The sequence below is a fragment of the Dicentrarchus labrax genome, unplaced genomic scaffold (assembly GCF_905237075.1).
Source record: "Dicentrarchus labrax unplaced genomic scaffold, dlabrax2021, whole genome shotgun sequence".
Taxonomy (NCBI): domain Eukaryota; kingdom Metazoa; phylum Chordata; class Actinopteri; family Moronidae; genus Dicentrarchus; species Dicentrarchus labrax.
Genome location: NW_026136721.1, coordinates 13,831,804 through 13,854,391, shown reverse-complemented (window position 1 = coordinate 13,854,391; position 22,588 = coordinate 13,831,804). Strand labels below are relative to the sequence as shown.

At 40.7% G+C, this 22,588-nt stretch overlaps 1 protein-coding gene across 2 annotated transcripts in view; it reads left to right on the top strand.

Moving 5' to 3' along the window:
* The window catches only part of cnnm2b (cyclin and CBS domain divalent metal cation transport mediator 2b), a 39,938-nt gene extending 18,528 nt beyond the window's left edge, over window positions 1-21,410 (top strand). For both annotated transcript variants that reach the window (XM_051384343.1, XM_051384344.1), the window contains 7 exons: window positions 7,809-7,952; window positions 9,857-9,994; window positions 12,257-12,426; window positions 13,792-13,885; window positions 15,109-15,171; window positions 17,107-17,285; window positions 17,837-21,410. In XM_051384343.1, the coding sequence (XP_051240303.1) occupies window positions 7,809-7,952; window positions 9,857-9,994; window positions 12,257-12,426; window positions 13,792-13,885; window positions 15,109-15,171; window positions 17,107-17,285; window positions 17,837-18,118 (1,070 nt within the window). In that variant the 3' untranslated portion in view covers window positions 18,119-21,410. The remainder of the gene's footprint in view (window positions 1-7,808; window positions 7,953-9,856; window positions 9,995-12,256; window positions 12,427-13,791; window positions 13,886-15,108; window positions 15,172-17,106; window positions 17,286-17,836) is intronic.
* The last annotated feature ends 1,178 nt before the right edge of the window (window positions 21,411-22,588 follow it).

Here is a 22,588-nt window from a genome sequence, read left to right as displayed (position 1 = left end):
AACAGATACTGACCCCTCATACTCCCACCCCAACTCTCTGAGCCTTACGTGCCTATTTATAGGGGAAAATTGCGCTATGGAAAAATATGACAAAGCTGCATTCCATAAATAAGCTGGGAATGGTGGAAAAGAGCACACGGCTCGGTCTCTGAAGGCCTGAGTGGAGGTTCTCAGGCTTGGCTTTGGATTACGGATGAATGGATGGATGGATGGATGGATGGATGGATGGATAGATAGATAGACAGATAGATGGATTGTTGGTTTGGCCAAGAGTTGGAGCTCTTTTAATTTGGGCCTTTGTCAGTCAACAGAGTGAAATGAGCCCATTTTTTTTGTATCCTCAGTTGAGTATTTTCTACACTGTTTATTACTGTGGTGACAGACGCAGTGGCACACTGGTCATTAAAAGTTATGTTAGTTTATACTTTTTATTTTTATTATTTTGCCCCTGGTTCTCATTTCTTCTGCAGCTGTGTGCCACATATTAAACCTGTATCAACCTGCGTCAATGCCTGAGTGTATGCCTCCATCACGGAGTACCACGGGCCACATCATGAATTATAATCCCTTTGGATACCTTTTCATCGAGCACTGTTATCAGGTCAAAATCTCCCCTTGTCCAATGCTTTATGACTAAATACTTGCACACACAATGAGATTCCCCTCAACCTCAGCTGTAGCCTACTTTTTGTTAAGTGCTATTAGCATTAGCATACCAACACTTTGAACTAAGATGAAGAACATGGTTAACACTATACCTGCTTAACAGCACCACTGCGCGTAAGTGCAGCGTAGCATCTCTAGACTATTTTTGGCAAATTTTAATTTTATATTTTTATATTTTCAGGACAAGAAAAATGTAAGAAATACATAAATTAATAAATACAGCAATTCAACAGATATTCCCACTGGAATTAATTCCTGTCAGGAGGAAGAAAGTTCTTACAAATCTGAGGAAGTCACAAAGGGAAACGATGGGACATTGAGGTTTTCAGTAATAAAAAACAATCAAATTAACACGGTTACGAGCCTGTGGGGTAGACACCTTCACAGCTAGTGTTTTAATGCACACAACTGAACAAATGTGTTGTGGTCCCTGACTCTCCCCTCACTAAGATTAAGCACTTCCTGGTACTTTAGTCATCTGCTGCTTTGTTGTTAAGGGCAACAAAATAATCCTGTGTGTGTGTGTGTGTGTGTGTGTGTGTGTGTGTGTGTGTGTGTGTGTGTGTGTGTGTGTGTGTGTGTGTGTGTCTTTACTTTACCCAATTACAAATGTAAACTGAAACATCAATTTACAAGTCTAATGACACAACCGTTACACTCTGAAATTGCACATGAATGCCTTTTAACGACTGAGGCGTTTCAGTTTTTGACCCAAGAAAACATGCTTCCTTAATGGGTGAAAATGAAAGTGAATTGACCCCCGACCCTGATGTGTGCAGTGTGCCTGTGTGCTGGACTACCCAGCATGCATTCAGCCTCAGCCCAGCTAGACAGCCCCAGATGTCAGGCAGCAGAGGTGGCTTATAGGACCCCAGACGACTGGTCTTTGCAAGGACACGCTCTCCCTGTGGCCCACTTCCAAGTTCCAGGCTCCAGAGGGTCCAGAGGGTCCAGAGGGTCAGCCTCCCCACTCTACCTCCAGTCCCCCCTCACAAAATCCACTGCCATAACAGCAGCTAAGGAGCTATGAATAAACAGGCTGTCATTGTCTCATAATATATTTATAGAAGACAGAAGCTGAATTTTTTTTTGTCACATGTGTGGTATTTTGTCTTTGTGGGAAACTGGAAAGTATGCACTCATCTTGTGGGACAGCGAGACAAAACAATGTGGAGTGGAGCTACTGTGCGAAAAGACGAGTGTGTGTGTGTGTGTGTGTGTGTGTGTGTGTATGTAACATCGAGAAAACAAAAATAGACTTTAAATAGACTGTAGATAACAACACCAGAGGAGGAGTTTACATAGCTACAGTACTTATAAATTGTCAACTTTAAGATAATTAACATAAAATAGTCGCTCCTGAAACCACCATAATTTTAGAAGAACGGTTGTGGTCAGCTGATCAAGCTGGCTTTTTAGAAGGTTTAGAGTTTCGATGCACTTTTTGTAAGTCAGTTCTATGGTTGGGCGATATGTTAAAGTTTTCCAACTAGCCACCATCAGTCCTGCAAGTTTACTACATGCAAGAAGTGCTCATAGCTTTAATAGACAAAATAAACCAAGAAAGGACAAGAAAATATATAAAAAAGCCCTCGGAATTCAAGTTTCTCTCTTTTACTGAACAGAGACCAGCTTATTTGCCTTGTTAACTCCCCTTAAAACACACTTCATTCAAACTTGACAGAAACTAAATAAAACTAGTATAAATAGCATTTCCACTGTTCCCACCATCACCAGCTCTGGTGTCTAACCATCAAATCACATTTCTCCTCTGCCACTCCACATCCTGTCCCGCTCCTGTCCCAGCCGGTCCCTGCTGTGTCCTCATCTTCCCTTGAGTAACAGTCATGGTTGGAGCCCCTGTGAATCACTGTGTTACTGTATTCCCTGTCATCAATCTAGTCCAAATAAACCCCTAATTCACCACAGTTACATGTGAAAATATTCTGGCTCTAAAGTGGACCATTAAATTAGACTCAATGACAAAAATCCAATGATTTCATCCAATCGCCCAACCCTAGTCACTTCAGACAAAAGCATTCAGTCCTTATTTGAAAATTTTGTTGCTCAGCTACCCCTGGCATATATATATATATATATATATATATATATATAAAGGGCAACATCCTAAAATAAATAAAAGATTGTGGGGGGAAAAAGAAGTGGAAAAATAAATTACTAGATGGAAGTTGTACATGTATCCTCTCAGGATGGATCCACCACTTCCAGACTAAAATATCTCTGCAACTGTTGAATTGATAGCTGTGAAATTTTGTACAGACATTGGTGGTCCCTAGAGGGTGAATCACAGCGCTGCTAGCATTCTAGTGGCTCTGTGAGACTGTGCTTAGGCTCAGTGGTGCTTTAAGCTAAATGCTGCTAACATCAGCATGCTCACAGTGACAGTGTTAAGATGCTGACGTTTTGCAGGTCATATTTACCATGGTTACCATCTTATGCCGTGTTTCTACTGCATGGTAAGGCTCAATTGGGCTGTGGAAGTTGTGGATAGTAACTTGTACCTGGTACTTTTTGAAGGATTTGGTCACTAGAATAGTCAATTGGAGCAACCAGAGTTTTATTGTGCTCTGAAGTAGTATTTCCAGAGCTCTACAGTTTTTTTTTTCCAGCAGTCTTTTGTGCTTGGTGCATTCAGCCTTTTTGGAAACTGTTGGTGTGACAGCAGTTTCACACGGTGTCGCTATGACAATCAGCTAAGAGTCTTGCCTACATTGAGGGGATACCATCTGCAGTGGAAGACAAAGAATGAGAAAAGTACCTGGTACCAAACGTGAGTCGAGTAGAATAGAGCCGAGCCGTACCATGCAATGGACACAGCTTTACTTTAGCATGTTAGCAAGCTAAAATTAGTTAACACTGTAAAGCTGAGGCTGATGTAATTTGTTTTGCAGGTATTTGGCAAAACCTGATGATGGCATTAAATTAAATATCGGGGGATTATTCTGAACTAGAAATTTAAACACGCTGGTGGCGCTACAGGAAAAGTTATGGGTTTACCAAAGTCTTTAGGATTCATCTTCTGTGAACCATGAATGTCTGGACAACATTTTATGCCACACTTAATTGATCACCAGAGTTATTACAATCCAACCATGTGAAATGAATGAACCTCCTCGTAGTAATTAGGATTCATCATGTGGTAGCCTTCTGTGTCTGCACCAAACTGTGTGCCAATCCATGTAGAAGATGTTTATCAATTTCACAAGATAAGTAATACATACAATACAATCGGCTTCATCCTCTGGGCACTATGAAGTAATAGTTCAGCTGACCGGCACTGCCATAGCACTAGTCGCCAGTCAAATATGTAGCATAATGATTTCCATAGAATAATAATATAGAATAGTATAAAGCGAATGGAGGATGTATGATTTGCCCTTTGCAGTCTATTCCATTGAATTGTTGAAATTTCTTTCTCCTTACATTTTAGCCCATGGGACAGACTCTAGAATAAACACTATTTAACTTTGCATAAACATGCCTTTCTCTGTTATTTCTACTGAATAGCTTCCCATTCAGTTTTTTCCTGTGTGTTTGTCATTCTTTTTTTTAACTAGTGACCTATGTGGCCTCTGTTAAAGCTCTTACAACGGGTCATCTCTAATAGTTAACCTTGAGTAAAGTCCTCTGCAGATGGAGGTGATGGAAAGTGTTCTTGATGTGAACAAACATCCTGATGGGATTAGTTTAACTTGTCAAACAAGTGACTGGCGCTGTTACATTTGTGTGTTTAGTGTGTGCGAGCACATGGCTGCTTGAAGAGCAGGATAGATTGCGTGTTGATCTCAGTGATGTCCTCCACCTCTTATCAGCTGGCTCATATAAAGGTCGGAGGTCAGTCCGTGGTTTCTGTCAGAAAGGTGAGGTTATGTTGACGCACATTCTCATTGGTTGATCCTCTTCCTACAATAGAGCCGAACCTGTCACTCCCATACACGTGTCATGGACATAATAACAAGAACCAGGGCTCCAGACTAACTTTCTGCACTGGTTGCACTGGTGCGCCTAACTTTTTTTTTTAGGTGCACCAGCACAAAATTTAGGTGCCCCCAAATTTTTCATTGCGTTGCCTTTAACACCATAAGGTCACCTTTTTTATCGCTCTCCATAACTTTTATATAATGTGAATGATTTTTAAACAAGAATAAGGTGTAGAGAAATGCTTGTCTTTATTTGAAGCACAATTATATATAAAAAGAAAAATAAAGTGTTTAAAGTGATTCACTGGGCTGAAATTGAACATTTCAAACTCAAACATTTCAAGTAAAATAATTATTAATGATAATAATAATGATTTCTACTACCTGCCACTGAAATGCAGCTGGGAGAGGGGCCACTTTCTCTACACACTTGTCACAGCATATCGTGTGTTTTTTAGACATGTTATTTTTTTTTTAAGTTTCAATACGAAACGTTGTTGACCCGCTCACGAATGCACTATTTACTCAGCCAGGGAAATTGTTTCAGCCAGTCCTGTCTGAAGGAATATATTTTGGCCTTTTTAATTTGGGTCTCGGAGCCGGGCTCTATCCCAGACTCGGTGGTCTCCTCCTCTGGTTCTGAGTCTGATGCTGTCGCTGAAGGACCGGGGCTCGGCAATTTTTAAACACACACAACTTAGCGCGGTGAACAGGACCACAGCCAATCAGAGGCAAAGACCCGCCCGAGCTCTGTCTCTTATTGGTTTAGAACACGATGTGATCCTACCATGAGTGTGTGAGTTCAGTCACAGGAGAACACAGAGAGATGATGCGCTTGCGAAATAAATGTATGTTTTCACCCGGGCAGCGTCAGGTGCACCAGTGCGACCGAGAAAATTATTAAGTTTTGATCGCACTCTGGAACCGTTTTAGAATATATTCGATGGAGTACTACATCCCTGCAAAAGATACTTAGATCAGTCAGTACAAGGCGTTGTAGGTGTTTTAATTGTGGTCTGTGTTGTTGATGGATTACATTATCTTGTACAGTAAAGTTTTCTGTCATTTTGTCTCTCCTGTAGGGGGTTGAAAGAGTAAATAATTGTATATTAATTTAGGAAGTCTCTTTGGAATATTAATAGGTGTTTTTCTTTGCATTAAATATTCAGTGGGCTTAAATATTGTTTAAAAATGCTGTTAATGATTGAATATGAAAGTTCATTCTTGGTATATAATCTCAACGTCCACTTTTTTTTTTGGGTGCTTTCAACCACATCTCACAGTAGTTGCTCAGTTCATGTGACCTGAGTTTGAGACTTCTGTCATGTCAATGCAGGTAGATATAGGGGGAGATCATAACAAGAAGTTATTCTGGTTGTGATAGGATAAATATTGTTCCCAGCATTTATGCTAAGCTAAGCTAACCGGCTGGTGACAGTAGCTTCATATTTGCCATACAGAGATATCATGTAACTAAGTAAGGAAGAGAATTAGTGTATTCCTTTAAATTAAACTAATACAGGAGACTGTAATGTTAATTTCTACCAAAGAAATGCTGAAAACAAACCATTTTAATTTCAGTTCACACTTTCCATATTGAAGTTAAGATCGGTATTCTTTTCCTGGAAACCTAAATTTGGAAGCTTTGTTTATTAACCTGACGAGTGGAATGGATGCCACTAAAGAGAAGGAAGTAAGCATTGATCGGTTTCACTGTGCTGTGCTGGCCACTCCATTTGTCTTTCCCTCTCTGGGCAGTTTAGAGTAATTGCTTGCTCAAGGACTTCTGAGGCCTGATTGCCGTAACCCACTGAGGCTCCATTTGTGCTTGTCCTAGTTAAACCTTTCCCTCAGTGATAAAGAGACACGCTTAAGATGTCATTGACATCTTAATACAAATATGAAGACTGTTCTTGGATGCTTTGAAAATAAGACTTGAATGTTGCCTGGCATTTGCAGACTCTTTGTAATGGTGGATTTCTGGTGTTTACATTATTAATACCTCTCTTTGGGGATCTTACCCTTCCAGCCTATTATGTGTAACCTGAGTATATTTCTTGAAAGCATCAATTTTGCATCTAATGCTCACAACATTCTCACATTCAGACTCTCCGGCTCTGTATGAAGCACATCAGTGTGCTGCCACAGTGTTGTGAGGAAGCTGTGAGCTGCAGTGCAATAAAACACTCCTGATCATCCCTCAGTCTGTACTAGCCTGCACCAAAGCAGCTAACATTAGCTGAAACAGCATCTGAGCACTGACTCAGTGATGTACCGGTGTTCTCCAAAAATAAACACACACGTTTGTGCACCCATAAACTCGTGCACTCTGACACACGTGCATGCACACATACACACAACCACACTGATGTCCTCCATTATTTACACCCAGGTGTATCTGCATGCAAACGGCCCATTTCGAGACAATCTGATCACACAGCGGAGGCTTCGCCCGGTCTGTTCCTTCGCTCGGTGAGAATATCGCCGGGGCGGAATGGAAACTTCATTTTGCAGGGGCTAATATTAGCCTGGGCCTCTGGAAAATTCCTTTTAAATGATCACAAGCTGAGAAAAGGCAAAGAATTTGTTTAGCGTTTTGCTTGACAGTATTCTCTGCATACACGGCAGTTTGTTTCTTCTTTTTTTCAGATGGTACGACTCACAGGAGGGTCCTGGGAACACAGATGTGGAGGGAGGGAGGGCTAAGGGGACTCCTGATGAAATTTAGGAGTGTTGGACTGTCAGTCTGTCTGTCTCTCTGGCTGTTTGAGTCTCTGCTGACACTGTTAACACTTCATCTGCCATGTCCTGCATCCCCGGTTGTTTAACTGATATGGAGAGTAGTTACTCCTTCATATCACTTTGTGTTACCTGCTCTGTGTGTGATTTGGATTGCCAGACTGTTGTAATACATACTGCATTCTGACTGCTATGACAGTACCACACTGTCTGACATGAGTGATTTATTGTTCCTATTTCACAGTATAAAATACCATGTTAAAAGTATTCTGTCTGTGATACATGTTAACTTTATATACTATAAAAATGTATCAAAATGGAAATAGTCCTTTCTGTCCCCGCCTGTTTGTTCCCTTGTACCCCCGTCACTGCCTGACCTATATTTACTTCTCTTTATCATTATATGACCCTAACTTTATAACCCATGTTTGTGTGTCTGTGTGTGCATGTATGTTTTGCTAGGAAAGTCCCACCTGGCCATAGTTCAGAGGGTGAACAATGAGGGCGAGGGAGACCCTTTCTACGAGGTTCTGGGTATTGTCACCCTGGAGGACGTTATTGAAGAAATCATCAAGTCAGAGATCCTGGACGAGACAGACTTGTACAGTAGGTTCTCCTCTCAAAGCTCATACCTCTATAAGACTGCAAGGCATCTCCAGCCTGTCACAGTACAGTCACAATAAGCACACCAGTCTAAAATCCACAACATATAAATTGATCCCAACCCAGCGGTTGGGCTGTATTTAATAGCTCTGTTAGACTGTGACCACTGAAACCAACCTAATGTAGGTCTAACTATATATTACTTTTTCGTGAATTTGCAGATGCTCTGAAATAATCACTAGTGCTGTTTGGCCATTAACAAATGGTTTATGGTATCTAGGTGTGTAACAGTATGTTTAGGTACAATTTATCATGATATGAATATATGAGAAAAGACATTTTGGAGCTGGAAATGTATTTACCTTTTAACTAAATCTGATCAGTTGTTAATGCTTAATCTCTGTATGTTGTTGTTTGCATATATTAAATGCAAATTAAAGTCCATAATTAAAGCTGCACTAATCACTATTTTTCTATTAACAAAAGATCAAATGCACGTAATGTGAAAAGTGTAGCTTGGAGTGATGAACCCACAGAGAATAATCACCTGACCCCTGTCCTGAGCTGTGTGGAGTGTTTTAGCTTCTTTCAGGATATTGTTTTGGTTCTCTTGCCCTCAGATTCTGCCTCAATCAACACCGTTTCCAGATGCAGCAGGCAGCTTTCAGTGAGAAAGCTCTGATAAACTGACTGTACACTACCTGCTCAGCACCAAACAGCAGCCAAAGTTAGTGGCTAGCTGGTGAACATAGTGGAGCATTTAGCAAATTAGCTGTAGGTGTAAACAAGAAACTGATTGCTAACACATTAACCATAACAACTTAAAATATATAAGTCAGTGTTGCATTTAGCGCTTGTTCCATTGTCCCAAGTGGAAAAGAAAGCAATCAATAAATAATGCTTTAGTTTTTAGTGCTCTATTAACATTGAACTGTCAGTTTGGAGTTTGTGTCCACTTGACAAATGTAATCCAATAGTATCTCTCTGTAGCTCTGGTTAGCTCTCCTGGGAAAATATGTGCCTCCTCAGGTGAACTTAATGTTCACCAGCTAGTCACTAAATTTGCCTGTAGGCCGTTGGAGGCTGAGCAGGTAGCGTACAGTTGGCTTTTATAGATTTGTCACTGAAATCACTGAACAAAGACAGTAAAGTTGCAGATGGGAAAACCAAAACAATGAGCTGAAAGAGGCTAAAATGTGGAAGAGACCAGGGGAATGTTGGGTTGATTACAAGGAGATCATTGTTTATGCAAAAAATAAAAATGTCTAAAAAAATCAGTTTATGTGACAATGTTTTAGTTAAGGTTTAAAGAATATGAAATACTACTTGATGTGTCTTTGTAGATAAATAACTGCTTTATATTTGTCATTTAAGAGGTTATCTTATTTGTCTTGTGCACCAAAACCTACAACATAATACTATTTAAAAAACAATGTTGTTAGTTTTTGTTTACATTTTACACCCAGGGAGGAATGAGTCATTTTCTACTGTCAGAATGTGTTTTACTTCTCAAAAGTTTCTTCCCTGGTAGACTGTAAACCCTGTTTCATGTATCATACCAAACCATGAGCTGACTGTACTGTTACTCCTCTAATGGCATCCTTACAGGCCTGCAGACATGGAGTACATGCCAGTCTATTTGTTGCCCTAATACATATGGCTTCAAGTAATGCTAAGAATGTGGTAAGCTAACAGTGTAGCCCCCTATAGCTCTCTTTTAGTTCTGAGAAGAACGCCACAGCTACATTTCCGGAAAAAGCAATAAGCTTTGGGTAACTCAAGTTTAGTCACCCTACGACCCGGGAGGACTCGCTCAATATCTGCGGAGTGGCGTGGATCGTCTTTTTCCTGTTGCACAAAAAGTTTTCGTTTGTGTCTTACGCTCAACTTTCATTTTCCCTCCTCAGCTGACAACAAGACAAAGAAGAAAATCACCCATCGGGAAAGGAAGCAGGATTTCTCGGCCTTCAAGCCTACCGACAATGAAATGAAGGTTAAAATATCACCTCAGCTTCTGCTGGCTACCCTGCGTTTCCTAGCAACAGGCAAGTGGGCTGCGTTGCTGCTTGACTTCCCCCAGTGTGCCCTCAGCCCCTCACTGTGGGGAAAGTGTGTGTGTGAGTTGTTTGTGTGTGTGCATGTGCCCGTATGGGCTTTGAGTTTTGGGCAAGTGGTTGTAGGGAGGAGTGAGTATGTGTGTAGAATGAGTATCTGCTGTTTGTGTGTGAGGGAATGAGTTGTGTGAGGACTCACAACAAGGGTGTTGGTTTGCGTGTGTGTGTGTGTGTGTGTGTGGTTTTTTTTTGTGAAGAGGTGGAAGGCCTCTCGGGAGCGCGGCACGGGATGTCTGTGCAGACTGCGCGCAGATCCCAAAAAAAAACGCAGGCGTCTATTTGCTTGCGTGTCATGCACTGAAGGTTACATGTTGGGATCTTAGCTCACAGCTTTAAAAACACCACCCTGTTTGCTTACTCTCGTTCCTCAGTGACATCACGTCCAGCATTTTTGGCCTATGATCGGGGTTCTCACACAAGTCGACATACTTAGTGTAAAATGTGAAATATTTCACCCACTTTCCCTTGGGAAATGGATTTCTGAACAGGCTGCAGAATATCCAAGTGCTACTACAGCAGCAGCAGCAGCAGTAGTAGTTGACTATAGCCTCATTGCAGATGGATTTGCTTTAGAACTTTGACCTAGCAGCTAAGCGTTGATTAAGTTCCTCTAAAGGCTATTAGGGAGTTTAGTTCCTGGTGGTGGAGCCAGCAGCCAGCTGACACATATCACCGCCGCTGAGGTGAAGGAGCTGATTGGCCCATTAGGTGGTTGAGGCAGACCAGTTACAATCTGGATACAGTGTTTAAAAGTTACAAAGGACTTTTTGGTCAGGTTTGTATGTTAGTTCACTCAGACAAATGCAGTAACAGCTTAAAACTAGGTCTGCAACTAAATATTGGATCAAGTCAAGTCAAGTGTATATCCTGAAATCACAAATACACAGATATTTATTACAATCATTACAACATAAAAAAAAACATCTTTCCTTAGAATTTGGGTAAGGAAAATAAACTTTAATGGATATTTAAACCTTAGGAAGAGCAACAGAGGAGGAATCTCTTTTTCAGAACAGACTGACTTGTAATAGGAGTCATATATACAGACATACGTACTAACAATAGTGAAAATTACAATGCGGAGAGACATTTTGGACCTCATGCAAGAACATTTTCATATTCTTATTCTAAGCCTTAGGTTTGCTCATATGAGGTTTCCCTGGTCGACTCACCAAACTCTCTTAACTGCACAAAGTAAATTACTTGTTTCAATCCGATGAATTTTGTCAGTGATCGTGAGATTTCATCATTGACGAAATCAATGCCCCTAAAATTTCCATATAAAACTAAGTGTTTCACTGTGTTTGTGGGCAAGTTTCATTCCCAAAAAAGAGGAATTTTACACTGCCAAGCTTCAAGTGCACAAGTGTAGCAGTGTCTGTAGCAGTATTGGAAGACCTGAAACAGTATTGAAACAATATTAATATTAGGTTACAGCTGTCAGCTGTGTATCATTAGCAGTAACAGTAATAAAGAGTAAATGGTTCGACATCAAGTTAGATCCTATTAAACGTCTTTCTAAAGCAAAGTGGTCCGTGGCTTAGATGAGAGTCAGTGACAGTCACTAACATACTAGACGGGGGAAGCTGCAGTTGCCATGCCAAAGTATGCCAATCAGATCAGAAAAAGGAAGGAAAGAAAAAATCTCCCACTAATTTAACAAACCCTGATGGTGGCCTAATGTGGTGAACAGAATATTGATTTTGCATAGGTTAATTCTGGTTATTTATTTTTATTCTAGTTGATTTGTGTAACACATTTAAACTTTGCAGGCATTCAGATTAAGACATTATAATTCTGAAGTCAAATGAGTGTGTTTTCCACAAATCTGTACATGACTTACACGACAGATCTGAACAAGATCTTGAGAATTGTGTTTGGCAAAAGAGGAAATTCTAGTATGAGAAAATAAGTGAATGCTCATTTGGCCTCTTAGGAACAAATCTGTTTTGTTGATTAGATATTAAGTTCATAAAGTTACAGAAATGAGTGAAAAATGTCCAACAAAATTATAGTGTAAGCACAGGTGACACCTTTAATGTCTAACCAACACTCCAGAAATTAAAAATATGTCATTTATAATCATAAAAAATGACTACTGGCTAATATATCACTGTATTTATCAGCCCTAAAATCTAGTATGGGTTGGGCTGTAATTAATGTCTCCCTCTCTGTCCCTGTGTGTTTCTTCAGAGGTCGAGCCATTTGCACCGGTACAAATGTCAGAAAAGATTCTGCTGCGCTTGTTGAAGCACCCCAACGTCATCCAGGAGCTGAAATACGATGAGAAAAACAAGCGGGCGGCAGAGCACTACCTCTTCCACAGGAACAAGCCCGTGGATTATTTCATCCTCATACTGCAGGTGTGTGGACACAGTGAGGTGCAGAGTGACATATCGAGAGGTTTGCTCCAAAGTAATGACCAACAGCGGACCCCTGTCTGCACTCTGCTAGTGACATTTAAAAAATGTAAATTTCTGTCACTTATTAAAGGACAACAGTATTTGTACCCTAACCAGACTACACTACACAATACATTACGCTAAACACATTTAAGACAGAGACATGCTGCTGTTAGTACTACAAGCTATTGTTTTCCTCTGTCCTACAGTTTTTCACAGTACAGTCATCCATCTAACGCAGCTGTACTGCAGGTTTGTTCCCACAGGGGCCACGCATCCTAAAAAGGTATGCATGGTATGATTGCACTGCAGGGCACTTTGGATTAAAGCAAACAACAATACCACAGATAAACAGCTCATTAGTAATATACATATCTGGCCCAAGAGATACAACACTTCAAAATATAATTAAAAATGTGGTCAGTATAAAGGAAATTCTGTACTGTGATTGAACACTTTTGCCAGTTTTAATACATATAAACCACAGATAGAATCAGTGAAATATAATGTATGTATTTCACTGTTTTCAAGCCATAAATAAACCAGATGTCCTGCCACTGTACTGTACTTCAAAATGTAAAGACAGTAGTATATCAGTAGTGGTACTGTATACCCATCCCTCTGCTTTCCTCCCTGCCACCCTCTCTTTGCAGACAAAAATCCTGCTATAGAGTTACAATTATTTATTCAAAAGCGGATGAAAACAAGTGCTGCTGACCTTCAAGTCTGACCGTCTGCTCTGTCTCTGAATACGTTGCTGGTGTCAACATAGAGTCCTCCTCTTTGGTGTTAGGGAGAGTATCAGGTCTTTAAACGACCCGAGGTCAAGGGAAGTCCCAACCTGGATGTAATCAAAAACAGGATAATGCACATGTAAACACTCATAGATAGAGTTAAAATCAGTATTTGGAGTGCACACGTGTGGGGTCACTGCCCTTGAGACCAGGTTTTAGGAGCAGATTGGGAGCTATTAAACAGAGTACGGATTTTCTACATGTAGTAAAAAGGAATGGAAAGAGGGTGGGGTGTTTGGGGGGAGGGATTTGTTCTAAACTCACGGGCAGGATGAATAAATATATTTGAGCAGGAAAGTGGCAGATTTTGAATAGGGTGAAAGTGTAACTGCAAAGCTGTAGCGGAAATCCAAGCTAGAAATGGTAACTGACACAATGAAGCACTAATGCTCCATACAGAAATACAGTGCAATTTATAATGAATTAGAAAGGGTTAGTGTTAGTGTCATAACATATGTACAGTCTGAAAGGAAATTACAGTATGTTTGAGTAACACTTTGTTCCTTGTCATCTGTGGATGTTGCCATCACAGGGGAAAGTTGAGGTGGAGGCAGGAAAAGAGGGGATGAAGTTTGAAGCGGGGCCGTTCTCCTTCTATGGGATGATGGCTCTCACAGCCTCGCCAGGTAAGATCTCTGACAGCTGGTGTTTGACCAAAGTAAAATGATTCATTGGAGTGTTTCACCAAAGATTTGTCCCTTTTGATGTTCAGAAAATCCCCAGCTAATTTAAACATTTCTTATTCTTGAGTAAACCATACAAATGCAGTTTTGTGTGCAGGTGATCTAGGCCATTCATGTTGACATCTGCTGTCGCTTATTTCCACTAAAAATAAGTCACAAATAAGACACAAAGCTTACCTGCTTTTTTTATTCTGACTGAAATGCATCCATAGCACCAAGTACCGAAAGCTGGCTTTGAACGCTCAGATTCAGACTCCTTTTTATTCCTTCTTTGCTCAGACAATTTGGATTAAATCCTAATATTAGACTGTAAACTTCAACCTTTGAGGACTGTGTTCAATGGAAAAAGAAAAAAGTATTGTTTTGGTATCTTATCAACACTAGTATTCCCCCAGTCACAAACACTCTCATTGTACTTTATATTTATCACATATTTCTTTGCTCTAACTTCAAGACCATTACTCATTGCTTGATGTAAGATTTTAGCAGCAATATACAAGTTCACATCACTAGCAATGTTATGGTGAAAACAAATGTGAAACCAGTGTCAACTCCGCATCCTAAATCCTTTTAAATGGTCCACATCTGCCTCTACATTGTCCTCCCTGTGATTTGTGTAAGTAACAAAGTACAGATCAGTTTAGGACTTTCTTTGATTGATAGCATAAATTTCCTTGGATGAATGTTTATGAACAATGATTGTAGGACTGACGAGGCCGTCCTGCAGTGACATCATGAGAAAGCGTCACCTACTGATCCGCTCAGTCCTCTCAGTTCATTCATAAACTACAGTACTATTCTCAGCCCTTTTTCAACCATTATGATTCACATGGGTGGTGGGATCTGAGAGACACCTACTGGTGAATCAGCAGAATGACCGTTCTGGCCTATGTGTAGGCACTCAGCAGTGACAAATCAGATACTTTATGAGTGGACATGATGGTGTACCAGTAGTGCATTTTCTCTGACTTCATGTTATGCTGCTCAGTAACAGTGAAGGTGATTGGCAGTTCCTTCCTGTTGGGGTTATACAAGTGTTGCTTAAGCTTCCCTTGTAGGTTTAATCCATGTTTACTATTTGTGTATATGCATTGATTATTTCTCCACTTTGACAGACTCTCTTCTTTCTTTTCTTCCCCTCTTGTATTCTCCCTCTCTCCCCCAAGTGCCCCTCTCCCTGTCTCGTACATTTGTGGTCAGTAGGGCTGAATCACTAGCAGGATCTCCAGGTACAGTGGCCTGTTCTGTCAATACACACACACACACACACACACACACACACACACACACACACACACACACACACACACACACACACACACACACACACACACACACACTTCACATCTGATACCACACTAATATCATCCTGTTAACTAGGCCATTTTGATCTTCATCATCTGCATGAGTGGGTTTTTTTTGTTTTGTTTTGAGTGACTTTGTGACTGATGGGTGCATGCCTGAAAGTCCCTTTGTCCGTGAATGCACCATGTACTGTATATTCATGCATGTGTAAGTGAAAGAGAAAGACACAGAGAGGAAAAACAGATTCAGACTGAGACTTAATACCCTCATCCCCCTGAGCCATTAGTCAAGTGGCTGAATGGTGTTGGAGACTGGAGGCCCCAGAGTGGACCCAGGCTCCGCCCCACTCGCCCCTAACCTTTAACCCTCTGACTACATAAACAAGACCTACAGCTACAGCCCCCTGCCGGACACCACTGAGCGCACATACAAAGACACATGTTCACATGCACATTGCACACGTACACAGAGCACACACACTCCACACACACAACTACAAACATGCTGCCACAAACACAAACACACCCACATGTATACGGAAATACAGTTAAACAAATACACTCTCTTTCTCCCTTTAGCTATGACCTACAGTGCACCTCTTGACATGTTTTTTTCACCCACTTTGGTGCCCCACTGCGCACATGTTTGAGTGTGTGTCTACATAAATGCATTATGTGTGTATTCTTGACACACACCGCCGTTTTCTATATTGACCTGGCCCCTACGGCCCCTAGAAAGTGGAGTACTAATCCACAAGGGTTCACATGCCAGGTCTTTGGCCCACTGCGCTTGGTCCGCACACAAGCACGCACGCACGCACACACACGCACACAAACTCACACACATATTCCTACATGGGATTACATACATTCCAGTCTGCGTAGTAGCATTAGCGTTGGCCAAGCCGTTTCCACTTTGTTGTGTGTGATTTTCACTAGGCTTCTTTAAGAAGTGGAAAACATAATCTGGCTTTAATTAAAAATTTTAAAAGAAATAACAAAAAAAAACCCAGAACAAGTCTTCTATGTGGTAGCACATAGGAGGAAGCAGCATCACTGGAGACCACTGACTCAATACCTGTTGTATGAAACTCCCCTCACCTAAAGACTTATGTAGAAATTAGATTTCCATACATCACAGCAAGCGTCTGTGCTAATATCTAACACTTGACCTGAAAAAAATGTCACCAATACACAGGATCCCAAATGCTGATGAAGCTGTTGAGCAGCTCAAGTAGTTTGAGAGAACATTGTGGGTTAGAGCAAACACACTGCAAGAGTGTTTTCCTCTCTAGCTATCAAAAGCTGCAATATATGTGTATGTAGAGAGCACCTAACTGGACAGAACAACAATACTGATCAATAGCAACTGTCATACAGACGTAAAGGTGTATTAGATTAACGCAATAAGGATTGATTGTTTATTAACAAGTGTACCGACAAGCTATAGCGTCTCTTGTTAGGCTGCACAAATGTTTACCATGTTCACAGTCTTAGTTTAGTATGTTAGTATGCTAGCATTAGCTTTTTAGCACTAATATCAAAGTACAGCTGAACCTGATTTGAACCTCATGGTGGAGCTAGAGTAAAAGACAGAGGATCAAATCCAGTGCAATTTATTACATGGTAACCACCAATGTCTGTACACAGTTCGTTGTGTCAATCAAATACATGTCGAGATATTTCACACTATAAATGAAAACTTTGTCCTGCTGTTAGTGCTGGTCAGGGGATCAAATGTGTGAAAGAAACATTATATAACTCTTATGTAATATACTGTATGTTGCTCTTTATCTAGACTTGGTCTTTCATGTGTTTTTGGGGAGTTGAAATGTATTCTTTCACATCACCTCCTTACAGAAAATAAATCTCCTCCACGGCCGTTTGGACTCAACCACTCAGACTCTCTGAACAGGAGTGATCGCATTGACGCCATCACCCCGACTCTCGGCAGCAGCAACAACCAGCTCAACTCCTTCCTGCAGATCTACGTACCTGACTACTCTGTCAGAGCCCGTTCAGACCTGCAGTTTATAAAGGTGAGCAAGAAAGGCACACTGAGGCTCACATGTGCGTAAATAACATTAGTGTTCTGACCAGTATGCATGTTTAATACAGATATATGGATGCTGCTATAGAAGCTGCTGGTTACTGAGCTCCTGAAGACTCTAGCATAGGGTTATTAGGCAATTGATTATTAGTATCTCAATACTGTGGCCAAAAGAACTCAATTTATGCTGATTTGAGATTTTTATATTAAAATAAAACTGTTTTACCAGTTTGTATCTTGTTTTAACCAGATGGTTCCTCATGTAGACACCCATTACACCCACTGACTAAATTGTGTGACACTCTGAAGCCTGTTGATGTAATACATGTTACATATGTATCACATAAACCAACCTGCAGACACACAAATACACACATGGACAAATTAACCCAAATTGAATAAGGTTATAAAGAAGGCTTATGATAAAAATATGTTTTCAGAAGCACTATAAAGGAATTTATAAAAACGCCTTTTGAGCTCTAAAAACCCAATCAAAGTGACATTTGACCTCATCATGACACCATCTTCTCTGTTCCCTAGGTAACACGCCAACAGTACCAGAACGCCGTAATGGCATCACGGATGGACAAAACGCCCCAATCGACAGACAGTGAGTTCACTAAGATCGAGCTCACGCTGACGGAGCTCCATGACGGAGTGGAGACCCCCGCCGTCGTCACCACTACAGCGAGCACCACTAGCACCACCCCCGCCGTGTCTGTAGTCGTGGCCAATGAGACGTCCCACCTGCTCAACCAGCAGCAGAACTGTGTGGGCCTCAGCAGGAGCAACCACAGCGCCCACAACGAGGGACCCATCTAGTCCCCGCCGAGCTCGGTGGAGACCCAGAACCTCCACCCTGTCTCGTGGGCACACACGGTGGCGTAGATGGAGGTGAGGGAAAGTGGGGAAGCGGAGGCGGGTGGAGTGACGGTTGTGCTCCAACCAGTAGCCCCCAGTCAGTCAGTCAGTCAGTGAGTCAGTGAGACCCTTTCATGGAGGGGCAGTGGGGAAGACGGGTGCTGTGTCACCCTGAACACCCCCACCTGAACGCTGTCAGAATCCCTGCTGTACTACACCCTCTTACAGAGGGTACACTCGGACAGTACCTGTGACTGAGCTTCTTTTTGGGACAATCTGACACTTTCATAGCGGTGACTTGGACTAGAGGATAACAGAGTGCATGCAAACCCTGGCCATCCTTCCCCCCCCCACACAAACACACAAACACAAACACACACACACACACACACACACAGCATAACAAAACACTCGCTGTATTTTGTCCTCAGGCCAAAGACTTTGGTCCCCCCTTCTTACACTGGACACAGACTGTTTTTGCACACACACATATATATTCACAGTCACACCCCCCCCCCACACACACACACAAAAATGCAACTCCCTTACCCGTGCATCTTTCAGGGAGGCTCAGTCAACTGTTGATCCAATCAGCGAAGACTCAAACCCAAACAAGCAGAGAGCAACGGTTGGTCAAAGACTGCCCCAAAAACCGCTTTGAAAGAAACAGTTCAACCACGAACCAAGAATGTTTTCCTGTATTTATTTATTTTATAATATTGTATATATATATGTATGCGTGGAGACATGATATGACATAAACTGGCATACGAGCATGCACGAGCATGTACACAAAGGTGTGCGTGGGGCACACATGTCATATCAAAAAGGACATGCTACATATAGAGACGAACATCCATTCATGTATATGAGGAGGTGAGGGTCTTTTACAGATACAGTATGTATATTACAGATCTTGTTATTTTTACTATTATCCTAAATCAGGCTTATGGTACACTATCTTTTTCACCTTTAAAAAAATCACACTATTGCCTTTAAGAGAAATCATATAATTAATTATTTTAACAAAGTGCAATGAACCACAATTTATTTAAGAAATGATTATGAATAAAAAAAAAATCACTGTATTATAAATTGACAGATATATTTGTATGTATGTACTGTATGTATATGTATATTTGTTTTTGAAAAATGCTACACTGCAGCCATCCACAAGCAAAATTGTCCTTAGTCAGTCTCTCTTTCTCCTTGTCTCTTTCATGTTTTTGCATCCTTTGACCTCAAACACGTCTACTATGTGTTCATATGGGAGTCATGATGCCTAGAGGGGGGGTGGGATGGGGGATGGGTTACTGGGTGTGCGAAAGTGCCAACACCTATGCCTGTGGAGGTTATGTGTCTTTTTTTTTTTTGCCAATTTTACACATAATCAAACTTGATAATTGCACAGTATTAATGACCTCATCTAACATGTTGAGCATCATCAACGTCACAAAAAGTAACCTCGACATTAAACATGTCCATGAATGATACACACCTATGCTTTTCCACTGTTTATGTGTGTGAACAAGTTTTCTTTTTTTCTTTTTTTTTTTTTGCACGTGTGCTATTTGCATGTTTGTGTCTACAGAACATAGCCCGGTGATTCAGTTCATAAAGGCTATTTTTGGACGGCAGTGAATGTGAAAGAGACTTTAGACTTTACTTGTTTTGGCTCCCCACACAACGTAGATTATAATCCATGTTTAATAATTCTTGTGTTAATTCAGATCAAAATCTAAAATATTCTTCACCGATGTTGGCTGCTATTAAAGAGAGATATTTATATTGATTTCATTTTATCTTAGAAACACTGTAGCCATATATGTTTATTTCTTTCACAAGTTCAAGAACACATAATTAAAGAATAGTTTGACATTTTGGGAAATACGCTAATTTGCATTCTTGCTGAGAGTTAGACGAGAAGATCGATGCCACTCTCGTAACCCTGCGCTAAATGTACAGTCTAGAGCCAGCAGCTGGTTAGCTTAGCTTAGCATTAAAAATGGAAATAGCGAACTGGCTCTTGTTGTGATTTTTACGATTGGTTATAACCCGCTATTTCATGGATTTCATAGAGTAATTAGCAAGCTATGTTTTTTTTATCTTCAGCCGGAGCAAAGTTAGTTGTTTCTCCATGTTTTTTTCAGTCAAACAGATTTAATGTCTCCTGGCTCCAGCTTTATATTTCTACATCCATGACAGTGGTGTCAATCTTCTCTTGGCAAGAAAGCAAATCAGTGTAAATGTCAAACTATTCCTCAAAGACTTTTTTTGTTTTGTTTTGTTTATTTGCTTTAGTACCTTCTTGCCCTTATTGTTTTACCTCATAAAGACAGGAATGAGTTTTAAGATACTGTATGTGTGCTTGAAATTTTTCCTATATAAGTCTTCGTGTAGAATTGTTCTGTTTACTTCATATCTGTAGGGGCGTAGATTTTAACTCTTTAACTATGACATTACTTTGATTTCACTTTCAGGCCTGTTCATTAACATTATATGTACTGTATGCTGGCAATTTTCTTGCCACCTTACAGGCAACATCAGTGTCCTAAAGCTGAATGCCTTTTCTTTAATATTCAGTTGCCGTTTGTAACCACTGGTGGTCGCTGTTTCCACATGTGACAGCCTCTGAAAACAGCACACACGGACAAACAGCCCTTCCATCTGTTCAGCCATGAGGGGCGTCTCGGTTGTATAACCAGACACAGAGTACGTCTGCATAGTTTGCAGCTGTGTTCGCTGTTGTTTATTGTTTACTTGAAAATGCTCCTATGCAGCAGGCCCGCTCTGCTCTGCAGGGACAATCACTCCAGAGATAAAGCAATGAATGATGATCAGATTGTAAGATTGTGCTTGTGACATTCGTACTCTGCTTTGCTTTACAAGCCGGTGGATCTCAGTGCCTGACAGGAGAACAAGAAGCAAAAGTCCAAACGCACAACAGGAAACACTGGGGGGAAGGATCAGCTGGGACTGGGTTATTTCAATATTCTGTTATACACCACTTAACACACACACACACACTATTTTCTTTCCCCCTCTGACACACTCTATCCTCCATACTGAACACAGATTATCATCCTTCCATTATGTGAATGCTTTGCAGGCCTGTGTTTAACTGGTCTCCTGTCCATCCCAATGCTGCTACTGTACCCATATGCTGTCCATAATGCTTCTTCTTCCTGAAGAAAACATTCCCATTGCCTCCACCAGCTGGTGGTTTAATAAAAAAGTGAATGATTAACAGACAGACAGTTGGTGGCTCAATGTACTCAATCCGCTGCTTCTAAATGTTTTCTTATGTGGCTTTTGGTATTCTTTAGCAACAAAAACGACCAACTGCTAAGTATACATTCTTTCTGAATACCAGAGTAGTTTAAATATAGCAATTATAGTGAGACTTGGTGTTTTTAATGAAGAAAGTCTTCATAAACAAAAGGTTTCTTTTGAGTTTGTGATGGCTATTCTGAGCCACTGTTGGCAAACTTTAGATATTGCAGTATAGCTGTCACTGAGTCAATTTGCTGACTTAATGAGTCTTCTCTATATGTTCTACTTTCATAATATTTCATAACATTCACAGTGCTTTGGCCACAGTGGCTGCTGTTCAGCTACTTAGTGTTGCTTTAAACCTACAGTGAAGCAAGGGGCTGCCAATAGAATATAAGGGAATATAGCAATATTTTGCATTATTCACCAGTAATATTATTTTAATCCAACATACATTTTTGCAATATAAAGATGTATTTGTTTGATTTGTTGGCCATCATTTTCTGAGTTTAGTAACTTTTGCTGTTCTTACTGAGGCCAAATGCTGAGTCAGGAAATGCAGCAGCAGCACACGCTCCCTCCTGATGTGTAAACATGACCTGTACTGTAAAAGTGTGACAAACCATTACACAATAATGTCTTCCACTCTAATGCCAGTGAGTTAATGAAACCCAGGAGACTGTTTACTTTGATTACGACTCGTCTCTAATGATCCAATCTGCAGCGCTGTAGCACTTTAAAGTGACTCAACTTTTTGAAGAAGCAATAACACATTCTTCCTGTTACAAACAATAAGCTCAACTCATAACCAACAGAAAACACACTTGCTCAATACAACTCACTCAGGGATTTTGCTGTGATAGTCTTCCATGGCCAGTAGCTTGCAGTGGCTAATCTTAGCAACCTGAAGATAGATATTGCTGATCTTTAAGCATTTCCATTTTTGTATTATTCTCAATTGTAACCAAAGTGGCTCATTTTTCAACTAAAGTTACATAGTGTCACCTTATCATCTAGCTTTAAGGTTGGAAGCATTATTATTCCACACTGATTAGCTTGAAATTGTGGAGAGTTACAGCGATTTGTCATTACTGTCCATGAACTTGTGTGTGAACCTCCATGAGACACAGTGCATGTCTACCATCAGTCGTTACAGAA